The sequence below is a fragment of the Mus caroli genome, chromosome 13 (assembly GCF_900094665.2).
Source record: "Mus caroli chromosome 13, CAROLI_EIJ_v1.1, whole genome shotgun sequence".
NCBI lineage: Eukaryota > Metazoa > Chordata > Mammalia > Rodentia > Muridae > Mus > Mus caroli.
Window position 1 is genome coordinate 87,135,897 of NC_034582.1, and position 11,417 is coordinate 87,147,313.

The 11,417-nt window shown below is 40.4% G+C and overlaps 1 protein-coding gene across 2 annotated transcripts in view; it reads right to left on the reverse strand.

The window, feature by feature from the left end:
• Positions 1-923: 923 nt before the first annotated feature.
• The window catches only part of Jmy (junction mediating and regulatory protein, p53 cofactor), a 62,836-nt gene continuing 52,342 nt past the window's right edge, over positions 924-11,417 (reverse strand). The window contains exons 10-12 of one of the 2 annotated variants that reach the window (XR_003834631.1): positions 9,932-10,242; positions 7,618-7,665; positions 924-6,222 (exon numbers count right to left, since the gene is read on the reverse strand). Coding sequence is in view for 1 of the 2 variants with exons in the window: in XM_021180378.2 (XP_021036037.1) it covers positions 9,935-10,242 (308 nt within the window). In the remaining variant the exon portion in view is untranslated. The remainder of the gene's footprint in view (positions 6,223-7,617; positions 7,666-9,931; positions 10,243-11,417) is intronic. The other variant, XM_021180378.2, reaches the window with a different exon arrangement.

Below are 11,417 nucleotides of genomic sequence, written 5' to 3' on the forward strand. Positions count from 1 at the left end.
AAGTTGTAGTTATGTCCTGGCTCAAAGATAATAGAGCTGAGCCCTGCATTGCACAGACATAACAGCCTTGTCTGAAAAGAGGATCATAGCTGGACTCTGAGACCAAATACTGAAGAGAATAATGTGAATGACTGGAAAACCTAGTTTATCAGACATCTGGGTCTTTGTTGCAGCATGAAAATGATACATTTATGGGGAGTAGCTGCCAACTGGACAAACCTGACTTCAGAATCATAGGGTGCAGGGCTGTACTCCAGGCAGCTAGGCTCCTAACCTAAAATCTGACATGATCTGGCATTCAGTTCCATAAAACATATTGTTAATCCACGTCCCATGCCTTGGAGATAAGTAGATTCTACCTGTTCTGCTACTACACTATTAGGACAGAAAGTGGCCAGTGTCTGCTGGCCTCTACTTAACTATTTCCAAGTATGAGAGAATCTCTTTCAATTTCATGAACTCCTCAAATGAAGACATTGAAAAGATCTCCGAGTTTGGGGAAGTATGTTGTACAAGTAAAGCTGCCATGACTGTTTCACAATAGCATTCAAGGAAGAAACAGTTCAGGGGTGGACAGTCCATGAATCTGGTTAATTGTGAATCATTATGGGAATGCAGCATTGAAAATACCTATGAATGTTTTTGCAAAGGTGTAACTGAGGAAGAAAGACTTTCAGTGAATATGTGGACATCATCCCGTGGTTACCTGGACTAAATGGAAAGGAGAAAGCAAGCTGAACACAAGGAGTCTGTTTCCTGACCATGCCATCATGGACTTGTTCCCCTAAACTCTAAGCCAAATAAGCTCTCTCCCTAAGTTGCCTCTTGTCAAGGAAGTAACTTACTAAACCTGTACAATATTGCTATGCTCCATTTTGAAATAAAAAGTTACTGGTGATAATATGTAAACAAACAAAATCAAGTTAATTCAAATAAATATCCTTTATTAAAGAAAAAAAGGAATATTGTTAAGCACCAAAACTGTGTGTTGTTACATTGCATGTACAATAAGAAAGGTGAGTGCAACACTGGGTGAGCAAGTACTTAACTCTGAAGTCAGGAGTGTGAAATGTAAAAAAGCAGCAACTACGATGCAGAAAGGCTGCACTAAGGAGAAGGCGACAGTCAAAACAGTGATTGGAGATTTTATAGTATTGCTATAAATGCCTGCTTAGTAGTTTCCTTATACTTGTAATACTTGAGAGTGTTAATTGAGCATATTTACGTATATAAATTTGCAAGAGATGGCATTTATAGTATGCTGTGGACAATCCACTTAATGTCATGGTGGGAATGCCATCTGTAAAGCCAAGCACAGTGCATAGTGTTTTGCCTTTATAACATTGCACAAAGCAAGTAATGGTGAGTCAGTCTGCCGTTGTAATCTTCATTTACCCACAACTGGGTAAAATGACAAAAGTGTCAGTTTATGTAGCCCCAGTGGGCTTTACTCATGCAAAGTGACCTGCAGCCTTCCGTTTCTCATTAAACTACGTATTACGGTTTCACACTTGGCAGTGCATACAATACAGAGAGAGATTCAACAAGGCAGTGGGGACTGTGTCAAAAACATTGTAAGAACCTGCTATGGGAGGCAACCCTTGTTCCATCACACAAGTAAGGGGAAACCACAGGAAAGGGAAATGCCACCCGTGACTGCAGAGACTTCAGAGGAAAGACAAAGGAATTTGCATGGAGAAACCTAAAATGCCGCATTGCACCCCTTGACAGTTAACTATACAACATGCAAGAACAAATGTTTTCTCCGGTTAAAACTCAACTCTAACGCCCATACCTTTAGTTTTTAAACATTTCATTGACTTCCCTATTCATTTCCAATACCCCAAATTGGGCCACTGTTAACTGTAACTGAATCTACCAAAAAAAAAAAAAGAAATGAAACTTCCCCTTTGGTTCTCTGAGGGTGGAAGTGAAGCAGCTCTCATGAACACTTTAGCATGTCAACCTCAGAGGAATTTTCTCTATATGCACCTTACAGTGGCCCAAAAAATGTGCTTTGAAGTGAGGGTACATTTATAAACTTGGAGCTCAATCAATTAAGTCATATAAATACCACATTGTATATTTACTGTGGATAAAACAAAAAATTTAAAATAAGAACATCTTTAGCATAACTCAGGGAACATTTAGTGGACTGTCTCTCTCACTGTCTCTCTCTGCATCAGGACTGCCTCCTACCTTTAAAAGCTTCTGTTTACACACGGGATAGTTTAGATAACAATATAAACTCACTTTCTGGGAAAACCTTTTAAGTTACATTACATAAATAGGCTAAAAATACCATCCTATTTCCAAGCAATTAGGCAGGATTTTAATGTGCTCTAACATAAAGTTCAGGCCTGACTATTGCAGTAGTGAGGCCTGAACACAGTGTGCTCAGCAGTAAGGTGCTTCTGCTTTCTCACCCCTCTTCCATCTAAAGTCTTGATGGTCACTGGCAACACCAAGCACAAATAAAATGTTCAATATGCACATTTAGCTTTATATAATCATTTATATTCAGTGCAAAGATGTGGAAAAATTAAAGGTCTCTGCTTCCCCTGTCAAGTGCTTACATCTTGAGCAACAGTCTGAAATGTCCTGCAGTTGTTCATGATCTATACTTATTTTACTGGTAAAATGAAGAAAGCTCAAAACTCCCTGACAGGCCCACTAAAGACCCAAAGTCACTGTGCAGATTGATGTCTGTTGATGAGTGTATTACAAGGCTGGACTCAAAGTATTGGCTTAAATAAATACAAACATATTCTGTAGGTGAATCCCATAAAGTCTCAGGGAGTCTAGAGAATGCAACTGTATCAATGTGCGTGCCCCCATGCCATATGGATGCTGTCATTCTATATCCTACTGAATTCTAATTCTTAATGTGTGGTGTCTGCAGTACACCGTGCAACTTACCACATTCTAGGACTTACTGTGGTACCAAGGATTGTTCGACATTCATATTTATAGAAATGAGAACCCTCTGAACACACACACTGTAAAGTCCACAAAGTGTTCATTATACCATACCAGTATCTTTTTAAAAATGGAGTTTGCAACAGGTGTAGTCGCACATGCCTTTAGTCCCAGCACTCAGGAGGCAGAGGCAGGCAAATCCCTGAGTTTGAGGCCAGCCTGATCTATAGAGGGAGTTCCAGAGCAGCTAGGGCCACATGGAGAAACCCCATCTCAGGAAGGGGGAGGGGGAAGAAAGTTTTAAGTGCATGATGAACAACTAAGGAATGATTGTTTTTATGCTGTCTCATGAACTTCACATCCCTATATAAAGCACTCTTTAAATAGGGCCATTGCTTAGACCCCAAAATCCTCATTCTCCAGCAATTTCTTACTGCTAAAATACAATTAGGACCTTTAATGTAGAGATATCTTTTCTATACATAGTACATCGGCTACCATACATAATTTTGGTTGTATCGGGGACATATTTGAAATTTGACATTCAAGTATGAAGAGTAACACTAGATGAAGCATCTAGTCGTCTCCTGCTTTCCCATCTTCAGTATAAAACCCTTGGGAACAGCACAGACAAGCAGTGTCTGTGGATACTGGGCACCGTGGAAGGCTAACTACACTGGGAACTGGAAACAGTGATTGACTGCCATGACAACTAGACACATGAACGAACTGTGAAGGCCAGAGCTTATCACTTATGGTCTGATGATTGCATCTAAAATTAAGCCAAACTTCTGTGTTAGGAAAGTAAGGGAGAAAAAACACATCATGCTTATTGTCATTTTCCTGGGGCCCTAAAACCACTTTAAATTAATGAGGGCTCACCTGGTGATTTGATGAACACATGTATACTAGTTATTTTAAATTATATTATTATGAGTAACTCCAATGTGTGTGATTTTATGAAGTAAAAATCTTTTCTTGAGGATTAAGAAGCAATGCTAGAGATGGAATATAAGGTCTTGCACTTCACTACTGAGCCTCGCTCCAGTACAAAAACAAGACTCCCGAGGCAGAGAAGCTGGCATGTTGGGAGAAAATCATTTACTTGAAAACAGGCTGAAGGCTCGCTCCATGCTGTAATCTTGGATTGTCAGGATGTGCTGAGAGCTGCTCATTGTCCCAGTTCATCCCCACTTGCAAAGCCCAGGCATTTGGTGCTAAAACGGAGTACAACACAATGGCTTTTGATAAATTATATTTCATATTTTCCTATAGTTTAAAAAAAAAAGGGACTGGAGAGATTGCTCAGAGATTGAGAGCACACACTGCTCCTTCAGGAGACCCACGTTTGGTTCCTAGTAACCAAGCCAGAGCCTCTGTACAGAGTTTACATAATTTAAAATAATTTTAAAAATGAATCTTTTAAAAAAAAAAAACAAAAACAAAAACCAGGGATGCAGGCATCTTGGTGCATACCTATAAGAGAGGCAGAGAGAAGCAGACTGCTGCAGAGTGTGCCTGGTCTGCACAGCAAATTCTAGGCCAGCCAGGGCTACAAAGCAGGGCCTGGTCTCAAAAGTAAGTAAATAAAGAACCTGAATATATAATGCATCGATGGATAGATCTGTAAATATTACAAGTTTATAAACAATGGCTGATTTTTAGAATATTTGTAAGTTTTGAAGCTTTTAAAATATTTCTTTATCTAGCCAATGACTCCCTGGGTTAAACACATTTTGGTGCTTTACTGGGGGTGTAAAGGACACACAGATCATCTTAGAATGAGGCTTATATATCAGAGCTGTTTTAATTGTTGCGGACAAGATGTGTGAATTATGCTTGGACTAAAACCAATATATAAAGTAAATGCTACATGAGCTCCCAGTCTCATCAATAAACATGAATGTTTTAAGTGCAAAAATTTGGTTTTCTATAACCCGTTACAAGAATTTTTCATAATTAAAGAAACACATCTCTTAAAAGTGACAAGGAAGCCATGTTCCTGGAGGAAAACTATGGCGGGCATTGAGAGGCTTTCGCTTCAGGGAAGTTTCTGGGCAACGCTGGGGAAGAACTTTCTACAAATGAAGTTCTTTTTGGTATTTCAATTCCTCCATATAAAGCACACACTACAATGTACTGTAAACTGGGCCCAGCATATCTGCCCTCATGCATGTCCACATAATCAGGCCAGTGACCATCCCTGCCGGCCCCATTCATAAATGGACCCTTTAAGATACAGCCAGGTCAGCATTGGATCTACACATGTGAGTTTAAAGATTTAGTGACAGCAACAAATGCTCTCCTCAAGTTCTATACACAGAATAAAAGAACAAAAAACAAAACCACTAAAATGCCAGCTGGAGGCTTCGGGCCTGGCTGCCTTCTGGACCTTTACTGAATACATGCTCCTCACCATGGAGCATAACAATAAAGACGTAGCCGGGTGCAGGCCTGTGATCTGCATCCCTACTGTTGAATCTGCTTTGTGATTCTCAATAGGAAAGTCTTGAGTTATAGTAATCAGGCAGTAGTTCAAACAAAAAGACTAAAAAGATCCAATTACAAAGCATTGCTTCTCAGAAACAGGATGCACATAAAATTCAAACTATTCTAAATTCAGAATTATGAAACGCTATTTTAAAAGCATGGAAATTTTAACTTCAAACTCTTACAAAATGTAAGACTGTGGACTCTTAAAAATATGCCTTGTTAAATGTGTCATGTTCTGGTGCACACATTGATAGGTATATCTCCATTGGCTTCTCAGATACTGAACATCTCTGGAGATGAATAATGTGGGAATTTTAAGTGCATTTCATGATGTTTTTTTTTTTTTTTAATTCCTGACCATAACCACCTCGATCAATATCTTCTGTAGCCTGTCTCTGTCTCTACAAGCTGACGTGGAAGTTGCTGTGCTTCGGCACGAGTCTTCTCAGTCCACGGAAAGATGAACCCCAAAGTAGCTCGTACAGCAGACCTCTGCCAACCCAGTGTTCTTCGAATTCATTAGCGATGGGACTGGCCACTATGAGATTATGATTGGGCAGATGGGGGGGGGTGGTAGGGAAGGAACAGCCGTCTCCAGGAGGCTTGTTCTCTGCAGTCGGGAACATTGCACTATCAATGAGAGGGACTGGACAGTAGTAACCTCCCGTCTGTGCTTCCTTTTTCATACCACTTTGTCAATATACTCAGGACATAATGGAATCCAACTGTGGGACCAAGAGCTTAGATTTTTCCCCAAAGGAACCAGAGCCAGTCTTCATCCATGGGTATTTTTCTTCTCTCTTAAGTCACCTGTTTGCAAACAAAATGATACAATATTAGAACAAAATGCCTGTAGGGCATAAGTCTGTTCCCTCACATTCTTGGAAATATCTTCAATGCACACTGTTTTTAATAGTCACCTATATGGTAATGGTATAGAATTTCCTTTAAATAAAATATTTATAATTTTTTAAGTTAGATGTTATTTTATGTGTAAGAGTGTATGCCTGAGTATGTCTGTGTACCATGTGCATTCAGTGCCTGTGGAGGCCAGAAGAGGGCATCAGATCCCCTGTGGCTGAAGTTACCTACTGAGCTGCCATGTCGGTACTGGGAATTATATACAGGGCCTATGGGAAAGCAGGCGATGATCTTAACAGTTGAGCCACCTCTCCAGCCCCATGATGGTTGTATTCTTAAGTAGTAAGAATAAAAGTCATTTCACACAGATTTTGGTCACTATTGAGAGTGTTGGATTCCCTTTTGTTTCTGCTCCTCTTAGGAGAGTAGCACCTATTAAATGGGTGTCTTTAAACTTCACTACAGGCAGACAGGTTTTATCAGCTGGCGTATTAGAAGAAGGATAAACACCATTCTTTAAATATACATCAACAAGCAACGTGTTTCTGAAGTTATACACGGACACTGAGTATCTGAAACACAGCTTGTGGGACTCAGAAGCTTCTGATACTTCACTGAGATGTGCTAGCAGGAATTACAACATAAAAATAGCATCTGAATCAAAACCTGGGTTTTGGGGCCTTAATATCTAAAAGGCTAAGTGCAGAGGGGTAACTATTCAAAATGTTATGTCACCTGCATACTGAAAGGTATTGCTGTAGCCCTGTCACATAAACATCATTAGGATAAATTTCTTGTGTTGCCTTTTCTGCAGCTTTCTTAGAATGATATGTGTGCCCCATTTTCTTTCACAGTTATACTTAGAAGTTTGAGAAAGGGCTGGAGAGATGGCTTAGCGGGTAAGAGCACTGACTGCTCTTCCAAAGGTCCTAAGTTCAAATCCCAGCAACCACATGGTGGCTCACACCATCGGTAATGAGATCTGATGCCATCTTCTGGTGTGTCTGAATGTACTACAATGTACTTACATATAATAATAAATAAATCTTTAAAAAAAAAAGATGAAGTTTGAGAAAGACCCTTCATGAGACAAATCAGAACCTTGTCATAAAGTATAATTCTGTCTCATGAAGCTACTTCAGGACACTGTTAGCAAGGCTATCTCTGGGAAGCCTTACAGTAGGATGAGGCAGAGCAACATTCATCTTTCAAAAGGAACTCTAAAACTTTCAAAAGGTGTATAGATCACACATCTGCTGTTTCAATACTTTAAGAACTACCAGCCCCTTGCAGTCCCTCATAAAGTGTCCTGACACTCATGCCCAGACATGTAAATCACCTCACCTGAAATATACATGATGCTGAGGCCCTGTCTTACGTGTCAGCCAAGACCTGGTGAGATGGGAGAAGATAAGCATGGAAATGCTGGCAGAAGCTACTGTAGCAACAGAACTAAGGACAGCGAGCGAGCGAGCAAGCGACCAGTGGTGACTGGCTGAGATACACATGTAAGCAGCAGGAGAAGCCACAGGAGACATAGCAGGAGCAAGAACAATAAAGAGGGAGGTGATACATGAATATCTACTATGGAAAAGACTCTAGGAAGACAACCCGAGCCTCTGAATATCAACACACTAATTAGAAACACTGAGGTGTTTCCTCTATCCTCTACGTTTCTTAAGAAAATAAATGTCAGCCTTTTTTTATAAAGTACAGTATAATATACACATATATGAGCAAAATGGTTGAAATCAGGGCCTCTGCACAGAACAGCAATAAAAGGAAACACAGAGGGAAGGCAGTGCTCAACCACATGCTGGAGAGAGTGTGATTTTAGCCTGTGTGTGAGCCTGGGGGACACAGTGCAGGGAAAGGTGTTTTCCAAATGCACCTCTAGGTCCTAAAGTTACAGGTAACAATCCTTTTAGGAGTAATGCTTTGTTTGAATACTTCATACTTTATTGCACCAAGTTTTAAAAATCCATGTGCACTTCCATATACATTAAAAATCCACTTAGATTTGGAGTCAAAGACAGGAATCCACACTTAACAAGTGCCGAAGGCTAGTTCATAGATTCATACGTAGTCCAGGACCACGGTACACACCCCCTTGTCCTAAGATGACCCTGTATACATCCCTGTTAAAATTTATTTTAAAAATAAGCTCCCCCCACAAGCCCCATGACACAAGATCTGTCTGTAGTCTTTGCTGTCCTGGAGATGACTATGTAGACCATGCTGGACTGAACTCAGAGATGCTTCCTCTGTCTCTGAATGCCTGAGATTAAAGGTGTGTGCCACCACACCCAACTGTCTTGTCTATATCCCCTCTGGAAAGAGTGCTCCCTCTCGCTCTGGGGTTTGCTTGTCTGTTTTTGTTTCGAGATGGAGTTTGGATACATAATAAAGGCTGGCCTCTAAGTCCTCAATCCTTTAACTATGTAACTAACTTATGACATATACCATAATCACTATTCTTTTAATGTAGTATAATTTGTGCTAATAATTTCATAATTAGCTTTTAATAAACAGCAGCAGAGCTTGGTGGCACACACGTTTAATGTCACAACTCACAAAGACCGAGGCAGATGAGAAGGGAGGCAAAGACTAGCCTGATCTATATATCTAATGGCCAGACCAGCTAAAGCTACAAGATGAGATCCCATTTTGGGGGGGGGGGGAAGGGGTACCCTGCAGGAGTCAGCAAGCAAGCAGCAGATTGCAATAATTACAATGCATGTGTGTAAACAATTATACGGTACACAGGATTCAAGTTGTTTATAACTTATTTATCAATGTAGCTATAATGTTTATTATAGACAATGAAGAACAACAGTATGGCTGAATAGTTTGATATTTAGAAAGCTATATAACCAGACAACTTAATAATTTTCTAGACTGAGAAAACTCCCTTATGGGTAGCTAAGAAAGGATCAAAATTCAGTAAGCCTAACTTAAGGAGTTCAGTTAAAAAGGCTTTTCTGGTCAAGTTAAAAATAAGACTATATCTCTTTACTTGAAATATAACTACACTGTAGATATTTTTAATGAGCAAAATAGAAAAACCACACAGCTAGAAGTCTTTTAAAGGTGCTTTCCAGAGCTGGAGAAATGGCTTAATGATTCAGCGCTCTTGAAACCCTGCAAGAAGACCTGAAGAAGACCTAGACTATATGTCAGAGGGCTCACAACTGCCTATAACTTTATCTCTAAGGACCCAATGGGCTTTTCTGGTCTCTGAGGGTACTGAATATATACTACCCACCAACACACACACACACACACTGAAAAACAGAAATAAAATACTTTGCCAGCCATACTATTTAGTGCATACCATGCTGGCAAGAAAATCACTACGAGTTCCAGACTAGCCTGGAACTTAAAAGGCACATAGAGGAAAGAAAACAACTGCAGCAGTAATGCACTAGAAATACACATGATTAGTCACAAGGGGGACTGTTGTATAAAGGGACAAGATTTAAAAAACAGACACTGAACTGAATATTTTTGAGTTAAAAATTGGAATTCACATATCTATTACCCATGCTCTATAATGAAGCCATACACGACGCACACCACAGACTCCACAGCCAATGCTGGAGCTCATCAGCGAAGCCAGAGCCGGAAAGCTGGCTGCTAAGGACCAAGGCTCAGGTACCTGCTAGTTCTCCCAGTCTGTGCCAGGCAAAGCCTCATCCTCATCCTCTGACTCTGGGGACGCTTCTTTGATTCTTCTTAGAGCTTCGTGGATACTCCGTGTCAAAGGGTCGCTATCAGGCAGAAGTGTGAAGGATTCTCTCAAAACTTCCTTCTGAACCTTCTTCAACTTTACCCCTTTCCTTATCTGCGCCAAAATATTATTACTATCATCTTCATCAGGAAAAGGAGGCAGAGTTCGCTGTTCAACCTTTTTCAGATGAAAGCTACCACGCTTCAAGGATGCTAACACTTCATCCATGGGTGAACTCACTTTGGAAAACAAATAAAACAATCAATAAGGATCATTGCTCTTAAAAGCCAATCTGTGTGACCTCCCACGCCCGCTGAATAGGACACGTCTTGATGACATGTGAGACCTTTTTGTACCCACAAACCAATCTAAAGTACGACAGTGATTGATTACATATTGCTTTCTCTTATTGTTTTTTAAATTTAATATTGGAAGATGCCTCAGTGTGGTAAGGTCCTTGCTGCTGTCCCCAAGTTCAGAAACCCAGCATCCATATAAAAGCTGGACAGAGTTGGGCTCACAGTGCTATAACCCCAGCTCGTGGGAGATGCAAGGACACGGCAGAGGCTGATAGGCTGGGCAGAGTTATTGGCTAGGCAGTCAACCTGAAACGTTAAGCTCCAGGTTCACAGGCAAACTCTCAATAAGTAAGGCAGACAAGAACTGAAACAATCTTAAAAGTCGACTCACCCTCAACATACTGCCATCAGTCCCCTACTCCCACACATCTCCCCCTACACACATACACCCTCATCTGCCCCCCACCACTCCCACACATCACCCCACATACTCCCATACACCTCACACATACACATACACTCTCATACACTCACGTGAACACATACACACTCCCCACACACAAACACTCCCACACACAACTACCCCCTCATCCGACCCCTCACACACAATTTAATGTTGGTTCACTGTCAGTGCATTTTTACAGTTATTTCACGTGTGAGATTCTATTCAGATTGTATTATGAAAGATTTTACAGAATATTCTCGATCAATATGTAATATGCAAGTTGCTCTGTATATTTGCCCCTATGCAAACACAAAGTCCCACAAAGGCAAGGGAAATAACTGTGTTTAGAAATAGCTTTACTAATGCACATTGTGTATCTGATGAGTTGCACATATAACTACCTGTTCTTTGTCTTTCATATGAAGATCACTCTTACGTCTTCAACACTAAACTGTGACCAAATAGATGGCTAGCCTCTGAAGTGACATTTGATTAAGGAGTACTTTTTGTGCTCCGTAAGAAAAGGCCATCTGACCATCTAGAGACTGCCATATCCAGAGATCCATCCCATTTTCTTTTTTTTTTTTTTTTTTTTTTTTAATTACATCTTTTCCTCAATAACATTTCCAATGCTATCCCAAAAGTCCCCCACACCCTCCCCATTTTTTTG